General features: G+C 35.7%; 1 protein-coding gene across 5 annotated transcripts in view; it reads right to left on the bottom strand.

The window, feature by feature from the left end:
• LOC126342225 (involucrin-like) overlaps nt 1–21,371 on the bottom strand; it is a 257,264-nt gene extending 235,893 nt beyond the window's left edge. For 2 of the 5 annotated variants that reach the window (XM_050001836.1, XM_050001839.1), the window contains exon 1: nt 21,166–21,281. In XM_050001836.1, coding sequence (XP_049857793.1) covers nt 21,166–21,172 — 7 coding nt within the window. In that variant the 5' untranslated portion in view covers nt 21,173–21,281. Of the gene's footprint in view, nt 1–21,165 lie in introns of all 5 variants that reach the window. The other 3 variants (XM_050001840.1, XM_050001841.1, XM_050001838.1) reach the window with 2 other exon arrangements.
• Nucleotides 21,372–21,608: the final 237 nt, after the last annotated feature.

Genomic DNA, 21,608 nt, shown 5'->3' with positions numbered 1-21,608 from the left:
ATGAGCCACTTTTGGAAGAGAGGTCTGCAGCTATCAGTCGGCTTTGCCTTGTTCGTTATTCTTATAGCTCTCTTTTGGGAGAGGAGAATGTTTGGGCTATGTGTAGAGTCTCCCCAGAATATAATACCATACTGCATTACACTGTGGGATTGTGCATAGTATGCTATGTGAACAGTTTCTGGGCTCGTGCAGTATGCAAGGATTCGTAGGGCATAGCACACTTGGTTTAGCTTGCTATTAGTTTTATTAATGTGTGTTTGCCATTTTAGATTATCCTGAATCCATAGGCCTAGAAATCTTGTTTCTGTATGTGTGGATATTTGGGAACCGTGTAATTTCATATCAGGCATAATTATATTTGGTCTCGAACCAATCACCAAGTTCATCTGTATTTCCATTTATGGCCTCTTTGAGTTCATGTTCATTTTTGCTTGTTATGAAGATACTGGTATCATCTGTGAAGAGTGTACTGGTGCTGGCGTTGATGTTTGACGGTAGGTCGTTTATGCACACAAGGAAGAGCACTGGTTCAAGTATTGAGCCTTTGGGCACACCTTGTGTAGTATTGCAATAGTCAGAGTAGTATGTTTCGATATGTCCTTGGTTGTTACGTTTTATTGACACTTTTTGTTTCCTTTTTGTCAGGTACGAGCCGAACCAGTTTAATGGCGTGCGTCTGATGCTGTATGACTCCAATTTGTTGAGAAGAATCTTGTGGTCTATGATATCAAATGTCTTAGACATATCTAGGAAGATCCGAACTGCTTTTTGTTTTTTGCCTAGAGCATCTAGGGTGGAGTGTAAATACTCATATGGCAGTTGTCATGGATTTCTTTTTTTTTTTTTTTTTTTCTTTCTTTTTTTTCCTGATACCATGCTGGGCATCAGATAGTATCTGGTTCTTATCAAGAACATTTATTAGTCTTTGGTGAAATCTCTCAAAAAGTTTAAGAAATACAGGTAACAGTGATATGGGTCTAATTTTCTGTGTTGAGTTTTTCACCTTTCTTAAAGTCTGGGATGACTTTAACCACTGTCACGGATTTCGGAAATGTACCTGCTATCAATGACGGGTTGTACACATTTGAGAGTGGGAGAGCTATTTTGTTTATACAGTTTTTGATGATAAAATCTGGGATGTCATTGATTCCAGATGAGAATTTATTCTTGAGGTACTTTGCACTTAGCACAATTTCTTCAGGAGTAGTTTCCCCAGAAGAATATAGATTCGACAGGAGTTGCTATTTTGTTTTGTCTGTTGGGTGAGGGTTTGTTGAAGCTTTGTCACAGATTTTTTACAATATTTTCATAGTAATTGTTGAAAATATTTGCAATTTCTTGTGGATTAGTAACTGGCGTCATTGTGGATCAGGATAGTGTTTTCATGTTTACGTAGCTTTTGATTTGCTCCATTCCTTATAATGTTCGACGCTGCCTTGGTTTTGTTTGAGGATGTTGCCACATAGTTGTCATTTGCTGTTTGCTTTGCTAGTGCTATGACTTTTTTAAAGGATTTTGACATATTGCTTGATATATCTTTCTTGAGATGGAGTGGGGTTGGTGCTGTTATTTTTTAGTTACTTCAACAGATCTCTCTGCAGGAAATCTTCATACCAGTTGTTATCCATGGCTTCTTATTGGGTTCTTTTGATGTGGTGCATTTGTTTATTGTTTATTTATTTATTTATTCCATGTGGTCTGATGGTGTCTCGAGAATGTATAGGTAAGGCAGTGTAAGGATTTCCAACTTTATGAAGATGGGTATGCAGGAGTCTCTGGGTTTGCTCCCAGTAAGAATCCTCATTGCTCTCTTCTGGATTCTGAATGTGTTCAGAGCAGTTGGAGAATTTCCCCAGAATATCACACCATATTTTAGGTGGGCTTGTATGTAAGCGTAGTATGCACTGGTTAATGTTTTCAGGCTAGCACATGATTTTAGTACACTCAATGCATAATCACCAGTACTGATTCTGGCACTTACCTTTCCTGTATATGTATTACATTTCAGGTGATCTTGAACCCTAAGACCCAGGATTTTGAAAACAGTGTCAGTATCTATTGGCAGGTTATTTACAGTGCCAAATGGCTGAGAGGAATTTGCATTTCTTGTTGTATGAACGTTCATGGAAGCTGTCTTTTTGGTGCTGATAGTTAATCTGTTGATTTTAGCCCAGTTGCTGAGTTGTTCAGTGGCCAAGTTCACAGCTTTTTGCACAGCCTCTGTATTCTCCCCTTTGAGGAGTACAGTTTTGTCATCAGCAAATATTATTGTTTTGTGTGCATTAACATTCAGGCTCAAGTCATTAATATACAGGAGGAAAAGTAGGGGTCCAATACTGAGCCCTGTGGAACACCTTGCTTTATAGTTTTATTACTTGGTAGTTTTTCGGTTATTGAGTTGCTTTGTCTATTAGTATATTTCATGCTGACACTCTGCATCCGATTGGTTAGGAATGTAGCAATCCAATTGTTTGCAATTCCTCTGATACCATAGTGTTCTATTTTTTCCAGCAATATCTTGTGGTCAATAGGGTCAAAAGCCTTTGACAGATCCAGAAATATGCCTGTTATAGGTTGTTTTCTATCTAACAGATCTAATAGCATATTTATGCAATCATATATTGTAGTTTCAGTAGATTTGTTGCTTCTGAACCCATGTTGAGCTAAACTTAGTAAATCTTTTTTTTTTCCCCCCGATGAAGTCCATCTTTTTTTTTTTTTTTGTACATTATTTTTTCAAAAACTTTAGAAAAGCAGGATGAGATTGAGATAGGCCTGTAGTTATTCATATCTTTATTATCATCTTTTTTGAAGACAGGAACTACTTTAGAAAATTTCAGAGCTTCAGGGAAGATACCTGCCTGGAAAGAACAGTCACAGAGGTGAGTTGAGTTAATGGCTCAGCAATTGAGTGTTCACAATTTTCCATTACAGCTGCTGGGATACCATCAATTCCAGCTGAATATGAATTTTTTAACTCTCTGAGGGCTTTTGCAACATCAATTTCAGTGATTTTGGTAATGAAAATTGACTCAGCACATGTGTCATACTTTTGGTTTGCTGTTTGGTAATTTGTGTTAGGATTATTTTGGACCAGTTTTTCAGCTCCGCTTGTATAGAAATTGTTGAAAGAGTTCACCACAACTTCGGGGTTAGATATAGATTCATTGTTGAGTTTGATTTCTATATTCATGAGTGAAGCTTTCATTTCCCCTCTTTCCCTTTTTATGATATTCCACATTGCTTTTACTATGTTGTTGGATTTGTTAATGTACTCATCATTTCGCATCCTTTTTGCTTGTCTTATCTCTCTTCTTATGATACATGTGTAGTATTTATAGTATTCTGTTAGTTGGGGGAAGTCACTACTTTGTTTACATAACATGTGGAGTATTCTTTTATGTTTGCATTTGTGTTTAAGAGAAAGGCAATATTGAAGTGATATTGAAATGTGTTTAGAAATGAATCCATTTTGTTGTCTGTATCGTCTGCTTCGTATACTTTGTTCCATTTTTCTGCAGCTAAGGAATCATTGAAGATTTTCATGTTTTCATTGCTGTAGTTCCTTACTTTAGTTGTGTATTTATTGTTGCAGTCTAAGGGAGAACATTTGTATGGTATAAGACTTGGCCACAGTGATCACCATAGCCTGTGTCCAGAGTTTGACTCTGTTGTAGGGACAGTTTACAAATATCTGGTCAAGTGTGATTTTGGTGTTTTTGCACCTTGTGGGGAATGTTACTGTGGGATTCAGACTGAATGAGTTAGTGAGATTCAGTAGGAATCCTTTCACACACCCCGTAGGCTGAAAAGCAACGTTGAAATGAAAATGCTGAAACTTTGTGATCCTGTTCACCTTTTTGAGTACAATATCTTAGCTGTAAATCAAAAGGTCAAACTATGGTAAATTCATCATAGTGTGCTATCAAAGTGGCCCATAAATCTTGTTGTACCAAATTTTGGCTATACTTTATTGCCTTCTATCTACTGAAAGAATAGCTTCCTGAAGCTGATACTTTAGTTATCTGCAACCTGTCAGCATGTCATAAAGTTCTGCAAGTGACATCCAGATTGCTCGAATAATAACTGAGTTATCTGAACTCACCTTGTCTGATCAGAAAAAGTTGTTTTTATTTTGAGGACCAGTTTAGTGTGAACAATGGAGTTTGGTAACATGGTTCAACAATCAGTCTGAAGCACACTGTTGTGTAGTGAAGAGTGTTCAGATATTGTGCGAGCCTTTTTAAATTATGTAAAGTGTGTTGTCATTACTGGATAAAAATCTTTTTTCGGTAAGTAAAATTTATTTCAAGATATGGGGTGACTCTTTTGAAATGTTTATCTTTTTCTGCTGTATTCTCAAGGAAGTTCCCATTATCTATGACTGTTTAATATTTTTCAGTTGGAAATATACATCACTTCTACTTGATCTAATATTGAAACAAATGGCAATTGGAAGCATAACTTTAATTGTAGTGTAAGGGATATCAACGAGGTTCCAGTACCACATGTCATTGGTCTAGCACATAATTCTGCATGTCATCTGAAGACACACATACATCAACAAGGCTTCATTCCAATCAAAGAATTTTCAGTAGAGCAACAGGAAATAATAAACCAAAGAAATGAGATATGTCTTACTGAAAATGCACAAAATATGCTTCCATCACAAAGCAATACTTGTGGACAAATATGACCTCCTACAAAAATCTAGTTGTAATCCTTTTGGTGCAAAGAACCATTCTGTTAAAAAGGGTTTACAGATTGTCAATGTGGAAACAGCAAAACAATTGCAGGCCGTGACTAAGAGCAATGTAAAACCTGGTCAGAAAATCTGTCCACCGTGCAGAAAACAATTTTTAGCATAGAAAGCAGAAAAGTCACAGTCAACTTCAAACCAGTCATAAGATGAAGCATATCCAAAAGTGTCAATAAATTCAAGTCTAACTGCATTTTGGGTATCCGCTCTAAAATTTCAGAGAGTATCAAAAAGAGATGTGAAAGGTTACGCAAAATGAAAAATAAGCAAAGCTCAAGAGGCAATTGCGAATAACATTGCTCCTGCTGGAGGATTCATCCCAAAAGATCTTCAAACGCCTAGTACAAGCAAGACATGTCCTGATTGTGAAGGTTATAAGCAGCTGATTAAAGAATTGAAAGAGAAGTTGTAATTGTCAAGGTAGCCTGAAAAATATCAAATACTGACATTAGTAACACAAAGCTGTACTATAAAAGAGACAATGCAAGAATTTGGTGTTTCAGAGAGGATGGTAAAAGCAGCTAGGAAGTTACAGGCAGAAAATTGTGTATTAGCTCTGCCAAAGAACAAGTGTGGCAGAATGATTCTAGATGGCATAAAAGAAAGGGTGGTAACATTTTTTCAGAATGAAGAATTTAGCTGAATTTGTCCAGGTAAAAAAGACTGTATACCAATTACAATAGAAGGCCAAAATGGTGCATCACTGTGGGTGCTGCAGGAACCCACCCAGTCTGTGTTTGCACTTAACAGCAAAATATGAAACTGATGCTTGCAAGCACTCCAATTAAAGAAGATTATAAGATTCTGATTGTTAAAATAGTGTGTGATTTGGAATCCAAAGTCTGCATGCTTCATCGCTGTGAAATCTGTCCTGAAGAGAACTACTGGAACAGTTTTTAGAAAGTAATTTTGAAGACAGTGATCCAGATGATACCACTGAGTTCAAACAGTGAGTGCACACTGATAGAGATACATCAGAAACCAAGCAGATGACCAACGAGCATTTTATTGAAGATCTGATTCCAAAAATTGACAAACTTTCCACTCACCATTATGTTGTAAAGTACCAGAGCAAGCACCTAAAATGCATAAAAGAAAGCTGTAAGCCAACTGAACTGATCATATTAATGGACTTTGCTGAAAATTATTCCTTCATTTCCACGATGCAGCTCAAGGTTTTCATTGGAATAACAGCCAAGCAACTTTACACCCATTTGTTGTGTACTTCAGAAATAACTTTGACATCAGCAGCATCAGCTACTGTATAATAAGTGACAGCCTGAAACAAGACGCAATCGCTGTACATGCTTTTATAATAAATGATAATCTGAGTCTCTGCCACCATCAAAACGACTTTTGCTACAAGCCATGGAAAATCTCCATGTGATGTAACTGGAGGAACTGTAAAGCACCTGGCAGCAAGAGCAAGCCTTCAAAGACCATCTGAAGGCCAGATTTTGAAACCAACTGATTTGTTTAAATACTTTACAGAGAATATCAGAGGAATTCAATTCATTTTTCTTTCAAAAGAAGAAATTGAAGCATTAAAAACTGAGCAGTAAGCAAGAGTAATAAATAGCTGCACTGGAACAAGAGAGAATCACCATTTTGTGCCATTAAATGAAAAGCAAGTTTGTATTAGAAGAGTATCCAATGAAACAAATTTTTGTGTGGCAAATGTTGACAAAAGTCAAACAACAGTTTCATTCAGAAATATTACAGCCTTACAACCGGGCCAATACATTGCCTGTATCTATGATGGAAAATGGTGGATTGGTAACATGTCAGAAGTTTCAGAAGAAGAAAATGATGTTTTAGTCAGTTTCAAGCACCCCAATGGACCTGCACATTCATTCTATTGGCCAGCTAGGCAAGATGTTTGTTGGATTCCAAACCAACACATTATTTCTGTCAATACAGCTTCATAAGCAACAAGAATGGGCCAACATTATAGCTTGATAGAATCAACTGCAATTGCTATTAGTAACAAATTTCAGAAAATGAATTAATAAGAAGTGAAATATTTGGCTTGGGAACCATAAAGAGTACGACTGGTGCATATATTTTTTAATGTAACATAAACATAAGTTTATTTGGTACGGCAAGATTTGTGGGCCACTCTGATAGCACACTATGATGAATTTACCATAGCTTGACCTTTTGTTTTACAGCTAAGATATTGTACCCAAAAAGTTTAACAAGATCACAAAGTTTCAGCACGAGACGTCTCTTAGATCCTGAGTAATAGTAAATCAAAGTTGATCATTTATTCATTTAAGTTGCAATGTCAAGAAATGTAATGTTATGAAAGTATAAGTTTATTTGTTCTTAAATGCAAAGTCTCCAAACTAAAAACAACTTGTTCTGATCAAACAAGGTGAGCTATTTTCAATGGTGCCGAGAAAAATCAAATTTGAGTGATACCTTTTGAGATATGACCTTTTGAAAGTGAACCAAAATTGAATGATTAAATTTTTTAGCACACACTGAACTTCCCTAACTCAGATATTATTTGAGCAATCTGGCTGCCACTTGCAGAGCTTTATGACATGTTGGCAGGCTGCAAATAAGTAAAGTATTAGCTTCAGAAAGTTACTCTTTCAGTAGGTACAAGGCAATAAAGTACAACCAAAATTTGGTACGACAAGATTTATGAGCCACTTTGATAGCGCACTATGATGAATTTACCATAGTTTGACCTTTTGTACTACAACTAAGCTATTGTACCCAAAAAGTTGAACAGGATCACAAAGTTTCAGCACGACAGGTCTCTCAGATCCTGAACAACGGTAAAACAAATTTGATCATTTATTCAATTCAGACACAATGACAAAAAACGAGCCTTTACGAAAAGGCGGCTAGTGGCCCCACTGTACTTATGAAGCTGTAGTTTGGCAGTGCTTCATGTAAAGTCTATATGTACATCCTGTAAATATTTAATCAAAATTGGAGATAGTCGAGTGGGGAGCTTGTCTAAATTTAGGCCACTTGACATGGAATGACCTGTAAGTAATTTTCAACAACCTTGTTTTTCCCTCAGGAACAGGAAAGGGATATATAGTAATATTTTCAAGGTAATGGCATTCTGATAATTTGGCTTTATGAAAATGTTGATATAAAGTGGTACTTATCTGCAGATGCTGCTACCAAAGCCATGTTGACAACTGTAGCTCTGGGAATTGCAAGGTTCATTGTACAATACATCATTTTGAAACTTTGAGCACACTGTGTAACGATTTCTGGTTGCGGAAAAGTTTTTCAGGCTAGAACAGTATCAGAGACAATTTCACACTGTGAATCATCCACACGCAGATGGTCTCAGAGTGCTTCAATAAAATGTTGGCAGATATGCTCTCAGTGTATATTTGTCAGACAGACACACTGGGACACTACACTGCCCAATGTTACATTCGCATACAACACACTGATGCATGACACTACAGGCTCACACAATTCTATCTGTTCCATGGTCGCTAGGCTGATACGACAATGATTTAACTGTTCCCATTTCAACTGGACAATACACAGGGTGACTACATAGAACACTTTATTGCCAGAACATAAGAAAGAGGACAGTTGGCTCACATGCAGAGCCTTGGCACACCAGAGAAACACTGAAAGTGCTACAATGTCCAGGAGACTTGGTGAGGATTTTTATGCATGGGGCTATATAAGAAAGTTATTAATGGTCTACTTTGGGTCATATCGTATCCTTTGTCATGTGTCAGACATCACATATGAAGTCCAAAATAATTTCCTTCATTAAGAAGACAAAATCATATGCAGAGAGGTTGTCCACATTATCTGTATGAAGCATTACTACATTTCTGAAACACAGATTGACGATGAGGGATTCTCATTCAAGAAAACTGGAGATGCACTTGACGATTGTGAAGCTTGAATGTAAGGGGCTACTTTTGATGCTCATCATAGGAAAACGATGTCACAACACAACCAGAACACAAGCATCTGCTATTGATGCCATAAAAATGGCAACTGACAAGAGCTATAAATATATCTGTATTCGGTTCCAATGGGAACTTCTGAAACAGCAAGACACTGTTTTTCCAGAAAGAGCAATGCCGCCAGCTATGCTGATGCACTGTGGCTTAGCATTTAGCATAGCCGGCTGGTGTGCTGCATGCCGCCAGTTGGAGCCTACCAACCCAATATTATTTGTCATATAGGAGTTATCAGTTCTGGAAGGTTCTCAAAAATTCTTATGTTTGTATATTCCGAAATATTTTATGTTTGTATAAATATGCGCACTCTCCACCCAGAAGTTCAATTCTGTTCTGTCTGTTGCCAGAATCTAATCTAATCTCTGTGTCCTGGTGTTTATAATAAACATGCTTTCAGTGCTAAGTACTGAAAGTCACTGACAACCCACCTTTCAAATTTAGAATTGATTCTGGTTACAACATGACAATATACATTTGGTATCAGGTATCACATACATACTTGCTATCAGAGAGGGAATATAAGAGATAAGTTTGGGAGGTTTAGCAACAGATAAGTTTTCTAAAAACAAATGAAAGATTTGATTTGATTTATGTGAAAAGGACTAGATATGTATCATTTCCTTTCACAGTGTTCTGCAAGAGTGCACCCAAGTCATTGACTTGAGGGGAAGATTTGAAACGCACAATAGTTTTGCAGTGAATGAAAAAATAGTTTTGAGACTTGACAAATGGCTTGAGATTCATCTACATTTATACTCTGCACCCTGCAAACCACTCTTAAGCGAATGGCAGAGGGTATTTCCCTTTCTACCATCTATTAAGGCTTCACATTCCATTCATGTATGGAGTGCAGAAGGGATGATTACTTAAGTGCCTTTGTGGGCACTGAAATTACATCTACGTACATACTCTGCAAACCACTATGAAGTGTGTGACAGAGTAATTAGACTAACAAAGAGATCGAGGGGCTGGTCACTACTTAGCTCAGTACAGCCCTGACGAAGGAACAAAGTTCCGAAAGCTAGAAATGTAAATTTTCTGTTCTGTTTTGTGTATCTATCGCCTGTACTGAGCTGAGGTAAGTACTGGCCAGCCCCTCTATCACTTTGTTAGTATTTGTTTCACATCTCTATGGGTCAATCCATTTAATATCACCCAATATGAATAAAATTTGTTGCAACATTTTTGATTTTCTTGATTTTTTTTATCATGACTTCCCTATAGGCAGGCATTCACAAAACACCGTTTTAAAAATTTTTATAAGTCGTTTTTTTTGTTCCTGGTAGCAATTTTTACAATGGCGGTTGGGCAAATTTTAGTGGAAATCGACATTTGCTGAAAGTTTAACTGTCAAGTTATTTTAAAAGATATCAGAATAATTCAAAAACCAGTGTGCTCAGCATGAAATGAACTTCAGGCATAATTTTTTTTTAATTTTTCTATCAAGCAAGAGAGTCACTCAAATTCTTTCTGTAAAGACTCTGAAAAAATTTATCAATCTTCACTTTTTAAGGCCTTCAGTTTTCATTAAGGAAGAGTGTCTCACTAATAATATGTAATCTCTGTGTTGTGTACTTACATAACCACCTGCAGTGAAAGTTGCAGTCCTGAGAATGCACTCCTGTTTTTTCTAGAGCTTTTCAAAAATGGCCAAAACCCTTCTAATGTCAATTTTCGCTGGTCAATATCTAAAAAGGGACTGAATGAAAACAAGTGAAAATTTTACAAAATGTTCTTTATTCTCATGTGAATAACTCATAAAAACTTATGACTGAGACTCAACTACATCGAGAGTAATAGAGCAGCAAATTCCAGTAAAAACGCTATCCCTCTACATACTCATGCAGTGCCAATTCAGCAAACAAGGGCTTCAAATTATTACAGTTGACATTGGCCAAATGATGTTTAAATCATTACATGCAATAAATGATCAAATATTTCTACTTTTAAATAACTATGGGCAGAGATAACAATTGGTAAGAGTTTTAATTCTTAAAATTAACGGTACATTTGTTGTACTACACTTGCGTACAGTATATACATAATAATGTTTCTCCATGTATACAGATTTCAAACTTCAGTTGTAACTACTTGCCAGCTGCAATTTTCATTAGGGAGTTCAACAAGCACCATATTTCATTGCATAGTTTATCAGTTATGTTGTGTGTTCTACCAGACACTGTTGTGAGTTCCAGTGGAGTCAGCTTTCATACTATTTTATTTGCAGGCACCCAAGCAGTGTCATTTTTGGAAAGCTTAAAGGCAGTTCTTGTACCAGAAGGGTGATAGAAATGCACTAAAACATCACTGTTATCTTCACTTTTTTCTTCAATTTTTCCAAGCCACCACTTCTCATCATACATACAAACAACAAAATCGTTATTTGTAAAAGATGATACATTTGTAAAAAGTATTGAAGTTTGATGATCGTCAAAGTTGGAGCCTTTGGAAGTAACAAAACTTCTTATTTGATTGTCACTTATGGGAATATATCTCTGATAGCTTCTTGTTCCTTTCAATGGTGAACAACAATCACATCTCTCAGTCAGCTTTGTTTCAATTTGTTCAATTTCAGTTGAAGAAACAAATATATATCTAATTCAAGTAATATTATGTTGACAGTATTTGAAAAAATCGTTTGGAGTCAGGATCCGTTCTGTGTAAGGTCTTTGAAGGGAAGCTCATGTAACTTCTCTTTTTGTTGTTCCGCCTATCTCATCGCAAGAATTCTTTTTGTGTGATGAGGCAAAGAAATTCCACTCTGCTAGTAAACCAAAATCATTTTTGTGTTGGCAGACATTAATGAAGTTTTCTTATTTTTGTACTGGCTGCTTGCGCCATCACTAAAGTTGATTATCTCTTCAACATTACGTATGATATTCTTAATTTCTCTAATGAGGTGATGTTGAAATGCATACACAGTCGTGGTATTATGTTCTAGGTGGTCACTAATTACACAAATAGATGTGCAACACACATTGCCTTCTTTTTTAAAGTAGATGACAAACGGATGCTCGTGCATTAGTCCAGTGAAAACTTTGAATTTCATCCTGTACTATAAATGTATAGTTTTCTGCAAAATCACCAATCACTAAACAGAGGAATTCTTTCAGGTTTTCTTTCGTTTCTTTAAAATATTGAGCTTGAGCTTTTGAGAAAAAGTGATGGGATTTTAAAAGCACCAGCTTATCGACAAGAGACTGTAAAAATTCCTCACTGGGCATTACCTGTGTTATAAGCTCAACTCTATCAGTTTGTACCCATTGTTTGAAAACTACTTCATCAGACAAGATGTCAAGTTCATTTTTTAAGATATGAAGTAGGGTATCTGGTCCAGGACATCCTGCACATATGTCAAGCATACATTTTTCAATATCACATACCATGAAAGCTACCAGGTCTTTATAATTTGCATTAAGCTTTGCTCCTTCCATCATAACCTTTGTGTTTTGATGATGCTTGCAAACGCATACAATATGAGTTCCTGATGAACCTGGAAGAACACACCACTTTGGTCGTAGAACAAAAAACATAGAGCAACCAATTTTGCTATCTGGGTATTTTTGTTTATAGAGGCTGTAGAGCTCATTCAGTGAGAGAAGAATTAATCTTTCCTGCTTCTGCACCTTAACATTGTCCATCACAGTTGAAACACATTCCTTTTTACCAGGACACAAGCGACTATTGTCATCATCCTCATAAAACTCTTTAACACTATTAATAACATCACTTATTTTGTTGGAACTTTGTCTTTTCGAAAGATGTGGTAAGATACCTTGATGCATAAGTAGCTGCCTAGTATTCAGGTGCACCAAATTCCTTGATTATTTTTTTTCCTTTGATCATGAGATTGGCAAGAGGCTAATTATCTTAATTTTGTCATCTTTACTGGAAACTTTGAATTTTTCTTTCATTTTGGTAATAAGTATATCATACTCACTTTGCACATTTTCTGTACTATTTCCATTCTGAGCATCAAACTCATTATGGAAAGATTCTTCCAATTTTCGATGGTAGCACTTCTAATTTTATCAGTTTTTCTTTGTAAACCTGATAGTCGGTGATCTTTGTTATTTTATGTAAAGGAGATAATTCCAAAGTTTCACAGATTGATTCTACTTGATAAGGATCATCCTCAACCAATTCAAAAGGCCCAGAAAGAAATTCAGAATCATTCTCAACACTAATTGCCACTTTTTCAGCTGGTTTATTTACAAATATTCTTGATGCGCAAGTTGGACATAGAGCTTGTCCAGGAAGTAGGTTAATATCCACATTTTTTTTGTTTAGGTATTCAACTAGTATTTTACGCAAACCATTTTTACTGGCTTTTTGTGAGTACCAAAAGGGTCACAACACTTTTTACCAAAAATGTGGCTGTATTTGTCTAAATATTTATCTTTGTGGTAATAACAAATATTGGAAATTTCTTTCGAAATTCTTAATTTTAACAAACATTGTTCTTCAGCTGGCAAGTCACTCACTTTTATTAATTCTTGATGCACTTTCTTCTTGTAGTGTTGTTTATGGTACTGTGTTCACTTATTAGTTCACCCACAAAACAACTCATCTCAATACTTGAAAAATCTACTATTCCTGAAAACAGTTGAAGATGGGAGACTTCAGATCTACACTTGCAAAACTCTTATTCACTTGTTTATTGTCTTGGGTCCCGCAAAGAAACTAACATGAAAAGTAACTCCAATGGAATTCACAAAGTGTCTGGTAGAACACACAACATAACTGAAACTATGCAATGAAATATCGTGTTTAACTCCCTAATGAAAATTGCAGCTGGCAAGTAGTTACAACTGAAGTTTTAAATCTGTATACATGGAGAAACATTATTGTGTATATACTGTATGCAAGTGTAGTACAACAAATGTACCGTTAATTTTAAGAATTAAAACTCTTACCAATTGTTATCTCTGTCCATTGTTATTTAAAAGTAGAAATATTTGATCATTTATTGCATGTAATGATGTAAACATCATTTGACCAATTCAATTGAAATAATTTCATGCTCTTGTTTGCTAAATTGGCACTGCATGAGCATGCAGAGAGGTAGCGTTTTTACTGGAATTTGCTGCTGTATTACTCTCGATGTAATTGAGTCTCAGTCATAATTTTTTTATGAGTTGTTCCCATGATAATAAAGAACATTTCGTAAAATTTTCCACTTGTTTTCATTCAGTCCCTTTTTAGATATTGACCAGCGAAAATTGACATTAGAAGGGTTTTGGCCATTTTTGAAAAGCTCTAGAAAAAACAGGAGTGCATTCTCAGGACTGCAACTTTTACTGCCGGTAGTTATGTAAGTACACAACACAGAGATAACATATTATTAGTGAGTCTCTCTTCCTTCATGAAAATTGAAGGCCTTAAAAAGTGAAGATTGATAAATTTTTTCAGAGTCTTTACAGAAAGAGTTTGAGTGACTCTATTGCAAGAATGAAGTTCATTTCATGCTGAGCACACTGGTTTTTGAATTATTCTATCTTTTAAAATAACATGGCAATTAAACTTTCAGCAAATGTCGATTTCCAATAAAATTTGCCCAACCGCCATTGTAAAAATTGCTGCCAGGAACAAAAACAACGACTTATAAAAAAGTTTTAAAACAGTGTTTTGTGAATGCCTGCCTATAGGGAAGTCATGATTTAAAAAAAAAATCAAGAAAATCAAAAATGTTGAGCAACATCACCTGGGTAATTTGAAATGGATTGACCCCTATATGAGATATTCCATTAATCATTTAGAGTAATTAGACTAATCTTTGCTTCATTGTCCCCAAACTACACTTGCTACTAGCCAATAATTATTACTTTTTCTGCCCTGCTTTGAGCCCAGGCTAAATTAGTGCATTGTTCTCCTTAGTGGTTCAGGATGTGATTTTCGTTTGAGAAGACTTTTCTGTGGAGGGCAATTAGCTTCCCTGCCCCTCCCTGTCTATACCTTTGTGTTCTTCAAAACTTGACTACTGGTACATCTTCAATTTAATACTTCAGTTGCAGCTTCTGGGTCTGTCCATGCAAAACCAACCAATGTAAAGTAATTTATTAACAGAATATATCTGAAAAACTTTACAAGTATCTTAGATCAGCCCATTTCGGCAGCTTATATAGGATTTTATTTAATTAGTAAAGTCTCAAGGCTGATTTATTTGTTATTTGCTATCTCCTGTTATTCCGTTACCGAAAAAAGTATGAAATGAATTTTTCAGGGTCAATGCAATTTTATAGAATCCTGAGAAAAGGTATGCAAATACAGATTTATGAGATGGATAAAAGTCTCACTGCAGAGAAAAAAAATATTCTTTGCAAACAATATTTTGTAGTGGTAACGGACTGACAAACATGCAGTAACGGAATGATATAAATGGAGTAATGGAATGACAATAATTTATAATTGAATTTGACTGACATTGCTTAAGATGATGTAGGTCAAATACATTTATATGTTGGCTATACTGTTGGTAAAAATTGGAAGGAAAATGAGAAAATCTCACAAACGAAGAATGTCCTTTTCCAAGAGAAGAAACTTACATTCAGTGAGTCTGAAGAGTAAATGCTGAAAGGTGTGTTAATAAGCTTCTTTAGTGAAGATTACAATTGAATGACTAAATGGCTGCATACTACAAGGGTAAGTCAATTAATATCTGCAATTTAGTTATATTTTTGTTTATTTTGGCAGTACTGTTGTTTTACTTTGATGACGCATGCTTTGTTTATTTGTTGTTATATTTTTGCAATTTTCAAGCTGCTACATTAGTTTCATTATCACTGCCATGCTGTTTATCATGGCTACTCTGCTGTCTATTTGCACCTAAGAAGAGCAATGTTCAGTGACCCGTTTTTTGTATCCGGAGCCGAAATTCATCGAAGACTTTCAGTACAGTACGGGAACAGTGTTTTGCCACAACGGAGTGTCTACGAATGGATTGAGAAATTCCAAAATGGTCACACAAGTGTTATGCGCGATGAAGGAGCCAGTCGACTGTTCACTGCCACAAATGAAGAAACCATTGAGAGTTCACGTGAAATGATTCTCTTAGACAGACGATTAGCTATTGACAAAGTGGCACATTGTCTGCAATTTAGTCACTGTTCTGCCTACGAAATCATCCACAACAGACTTTGGTTTCGTAAAGTTTGTGCAAGATGTGTCTCAAAACAACTCATACAGTTGCATAAACAAAGGTGCTTGGACATCTGCAAAAAACACTTAGATCACTATGGTAACAAAGGGGGCAAGACAGGATCATTACTGGTGACGAAACATGGATCCATCATAATGAGCCGGAGACTAAACGGCAGAGCGTGGAATGGAAACATGCAAATTCGCCATGCAAGGTAAAGTTCAAGACCCAACCGTCCACAGGAAAACTTATGCTTACAGTTTTTGGGACGCGCAAGGTCCAGTACTGGAACATTATGGGGAAAGGAGCACAACAAACTGTGTACATTACAGTGAGATGCTTACTGCCAAAAGGCATTGTGTTGTTGCACGACAATACCCGTCCATATTCTGCTACACACACTGTTGAAATGCTCCAGAATCTCAAATTTGAAGTACTGGATCATCCTCCAAATTGTCCTGATCTTGCCCCTTCTGACTATGACTTGTTTGGTCCACTCAAACAGGCATTATGGGGCCATCGATTTGCCTCGGACGAAGCAGTGAAGAAGCGGTGCATTTCTGGCTTGCGGCTCAACCAAGAACATTCTTTTATGAAGGGATCAGGAAGCTTATACAACAATGGACCTAGAGCGTTGATACGCAAGGAGACTGTGCCGAAAAATGATGTACTTGTAAGTTTCCTATTTGATTACAATAAAATTTTATAACTACTTTGCGGATAATAATTGCCTTATCCTCGTACCTGTAGAATGGAGTTAATTAATTTGATAAACAGTATTTCTTCTTCCATAGCCTATGCTGTCTATGGGAAGCAACAGCAATGCCGAATTATAAGAAAACCTCAACATTGCCTATAGAAAAACAATTTACTGGTTTCCTATGTACTGCAACAGAATGTTGATCATCTTCAAAGGTCACTATGTATTATACTTAAATAATAGAGACATTTTTATGTTTTGTGTTGCTAGAAGATCACTATATTGCAAAGAATTTTTTATTTAAAATAGATATTGGCTTATTTCTAACAATTACAGTGTTTTCACAATTATTCTCAAACAAGATATTTCATTTTTACAATTGTTATCATGTCTCTCACATCAGCTGAGAAAAAGAGAGAATACTGGAAATGACTCCAGGAGAAAGGGTTAAGTGATGATATTAAGGAGAAGGACAGGGAAAAGAAAAGGCTGAAACGGCAAAGTTTAACTCCTGCTCAACTTAAGAAGGAAAGAAAGAAATATAGACTTAAACCAAGAAAATTCAGAAATGAAGTTAGAGCCAACAATGAAGGCAATGGTGGTGATGCTTGTGTCATGTACACAAATAGTCCATATAAATTTCCCACTACATTAAGGAAAGCAGTTAAACGTCTGGAAACTTTTTTTTTACCTAGAAGTGCAAGAAAGTGCAAGGAAGTAGTCTTGGAATTAGCTGCTGCTCATGGAGTTTTAGTAAGCGAACAACAGGTGAAAAATCAGATTCAATGCCTACATCCAGGCACAGAAGAAGCTGCTGCAACTTTTTATGTTCGAGATGACATTTCATGGAAAAATCCTGGATTGGAAGATTATGTGATAATGAAAAATAAGGAAGGTGGAAAAACCAAAGTCCAAGAGAGACATGAACATGACCTTGAATGAAGCCTGTACTATATATCAAGAGGAATTCCCTGGCATGACAACAAAATTGTCCAAGTTATGTGCACTGAGATCAAAGTTTGTGTGCATCTTACAGGATACACCGCACAATGTGTGTCTCTGTTGCTACAACAAGAATTTAAAGATACTTTTGAAATTCATACACGAGATTGTTTCACAAGCCAAAGCCACATTTTCTGACTTCATTAGCACAACAGTCTGCAATCAAGAGAAAGACGTTTGCATGACGACAAAATGTGAAAAGTGTGCAAATGTATCTTTGAAAGATAAATAGTATTTGGATGAGAACTTAATGAAGAAGCTGATCAAATGGACCCAATGGCAAACAGTGAACCAGGGAATCACTCTGGAAGATATTCATGGTACTGTTGGTCGGAGTCTTGACGCTCTTTCAAACATGCTACCCTAATTCTTACAAAATACATTTATTAAAAGACAACAATCAATTTTTTTTGGAAGGAAAAGGAATTCAGCAAACAAGAAGAACATCTTGGTGCAAGTAGATTTTGCAGAAAATTATATTGTTCAACTGCAGAATGAAATCCGTGCCCATTGATCAAAACAACAAATCACTTTGTTTACAGCATATGTTTGGGACTCACAAAATGATAGATATTCTTGTGCTGTTGTAGTGATAAATTTGATCATAATTAATATTTAGTGCTTGCTTTCATAAGTAAAATTGTAGAGCACATTATATTCACGAACCCAGAGGTAGGCTCTGCCACATTCATGAGCAGCCAGTCAATTCAAGCAGAGTTTTCTGTTTGCCGACTTTACATTTTTCAGAGAACACTGTAGAATAAATATTTCATGGAATTTCTTTGCCATGCCAAAGGTGTTGTGGACAGGATTGGTGGAACTGTAAAGTAACGCAGTCTGGAATATCTGCTAAGCCAGAAACACATACTATCTGGTGCTCAGGACTTTGCAAAAGTCGCACGTGAAAGATGTTGTAGCAGTAACATTTTTACTATCTATGCCTTGCAAACTGCAGAGAATACAGAGGAATTAGATCAAATGTGGATGGGAATAGTTGCAACAGAGCAGACAAAAACCATCCATGCTGTTACACCTATTGCTCCAGTACCAGCATTACCCGCCCTCTCCCCAGAGGTTTGTGCACAATTTCAAAAGGCGATCTTCAGCCAAATAAAATTCACAAGAACTGATCATACAGCTTTGCATCAAGGAGATTTTGCTCTGGTTTCTAGCAGCACCTACTATAGATCATAGGAATAAATACTACTTTCTCTACCCAATCAGCAGTGCAGAATAAAACTGGTAATTTCCAAGTGAAAGTGTCATTACATCACCATAGATTTATTTATTTTGTTAGTAAAATATTAGTTTCATGCAATTATCTTCTATGTTATTTTGTTATCCGTTTATTCCTCTTCACAATATAATTTTTGTGAATTTTTATAGGAAATGGACAAGCTGAATTATTGTTGCATTACAAATGAGAACAATATGCATGTCTGAATTGAGCCATTCTTCTTTTTCTTTTATTTAAAAAGTCTCATTGTATGAATTATTAAATTGAGTTCCTTTGCTTATGTACACACATAAATCCTTGTTCCACAGATAATGAATACGACATTTCGTTTCATAAGGATGTGGAATGTGTCACTTTAACAAATGCATAAAACAATACTAATTTTTTTGTCTTTTAACATGATTTTTGGTCTTTTCTATCCTTAATGTGTAAAAACAATCACTGAGTTTAATTTTGTTAGTCATAGAACTACCCTGAAGATATTTTAACATACACCACAACAAGACTACAAATAATTTACTTAATTATACCTCCTTTTCACCAATACATTCATGTTCATCAGTATTATTAATTAAACAATGATGCAGTTGTTATTTAACAACATGTTATCTGAGGGACTTGAAAGAGAAATTTTTTTACTCATCTTCAACAAGAAAGGTGTTATGGTCATCCACAATCAATCTTACTCTAGTCTGAGATTATGCATTGCATATTTCTTGTAAATGAAATAACCTAGTTCTCTCAAGCAATAATAACATAATTTATGTAACATGCTCTTTTCCAATACAATCTGAGGCTACTAATAGATCTTTGCCTGATTGTCTGTATGTTCTTTCAGTGGTTGCCCAAGGATTTAATTTACAAAGAATGAAGCTGTTTTTATTACAATCAATTTATCTGGCCTTCTCAGTTATGAAAAAGAAAGAGCTGCTCTACAATGATGTATAAATAAAAGGTTTACTTCTTTTTCATCTCTGGATTGCATAGCACAAATGTCACCCACCATGTATTGTCATAGGCACAAGGAGCACCGAAGTCAGTACTTGTACTACAACATGTGGCTTTCAACACTTATTTGGGCGATTAAGCTATTTAAATCATGGCACGGCAGTTTTCTGCCACTTTATCCCCTAAGTATATGTGCTTAATGAGCATATACATGCACAGAGCCAATTCCCCCCCCCTACAGAGAGAGAGAGAGTGTGTGTGTGTGTGTGTGTGTGTGTGTGTGTGTGTGTGTGTGTGTGTGTTATACGGCATAGTTTAGTACAATGATTTTGGATACAATGAAGAGTGCTTAATTCATACTCAATAACTTCATTTTAACAATAGTTTAATGAACCAGCTTGCAAACCAAGTGCAGTTGAGATATAGTCACACGAATGGAAGTACGCTAAAATAAAATCTTATGTTCCCTGAAATTCGGCACACACATTAACAAATCGTGTACGACTAACAGTATTTCAAAGCAAAAAAAGGTAACCAATTTTGAAAGTCTTAAAATTTAAAAAAGGTTCTGGCATATTATCGAATTTAATCAAGTAGTAGGCCTACTTACTTCCAAAGCCTACCTTAAACTGAATAAAACAGTACAAATTTAGGGTCAGTACATCATATAGGCCTACTTTTTGAGATATGGTCATTTTATGGTTCCCAACGTGGCAAAAATCGCACAATTTCGTGAACTTTAAAAATCAGAAACTCAAAAACGAAGTATTCAAAACGTTTTTAATTTTGGATTTTATGTTAGGACTACTTTGATGAATACAATACGACAACAAAAATTACAAAATTCTAAATTATCAAGGCTCAAGTTTATTTTTATTGGTTTATTTCACGCGCAGTGATACTTCCGTGCCACCCTCAGATACGGCGCAAAATTTTAATTATCTCAAAATGTAGACTTTATCTACCGGCAGCATTTTATATTTTAACATCTAAAATACTGGTACCTGGCTGCTAATCTTCACAAAGCATCTGTAAATTTCTGCATTTTGCACATTACAATCTTGAATGGGTCCATGATTTTTTCAATCTACGGACAAACTGACGACTATATGAAACACGCGTATTTTCGTAAGATTCGTCTAATATACATACAGGTATGCCTAAAAATTATATAACAAACTATGTGTCCTCTATTTTTAAGTGCACCTGCGACCTACCAAATCACAGAGGAATTCTTTCTACCATTACCGATAACCAAATGTAATGATATAAAACTACAAACATGCAGTCCCATCTTGCCCTTTCAACAATGGGCAAACATGACATGTTATTTTATATCGTATTAAGAAACTAAGCAGAAATAGTAGTATTCAAATTTAAAATAATAATAATAAAGGTCTATTGTTGCCGCAAACTCACTTTTCATGGTGCTGTGGGTTAAACAACGATGTTTGGGTAGCGCGATCCACTTTACCACCACAGTGTGTAAACAATCTTCTTCTTCTTTCAACACTGAAGTGCTGACAAAGATGCTTATTAGTAATTCAACTGCAGCACTTATTCACAGATATACATAAACCCTAAAAATATTATTTGCGGTTGCTTCAAAAGTTCAAAGAATGCTACTGACAGTTTGAAACAAATGTCTTTTTTCGACGTACACCAAATTGATGTTAGTATGTATATTCTCAAGTGAAACTAATACATAGAATACTGATTGTTGGCGCATTCATTTCATTAATTAAAATGATGAATAAATGCAACGCAAGATGTGTGTCGATTGCTGTTAAATCACGATAACATTTATTACATCATTTCAAATTTCCGTTGACGCTATAGAGGATTAATCGTTTTAAACGTTT

The sequence above is a fragment of the Schistocerca gregaria genome, chromosome 1 (genome assembly GCF_023897955.1).
Source record: "Schistocerca gregaria isolate iqSchGreg1 chromosome 1, iqSchGreg1.2, whole genome shotgun sequence".
NCBI classification, from domain to species: Eukaryota; Metazoa; Arthropoda; class Insecta; order Orthoptera; family Acrididae; genus Schistocerca; species Schistocerca gregaria.
This window is presented reverse-complemented; position numbering and strand designations above follow the sequence as displayed.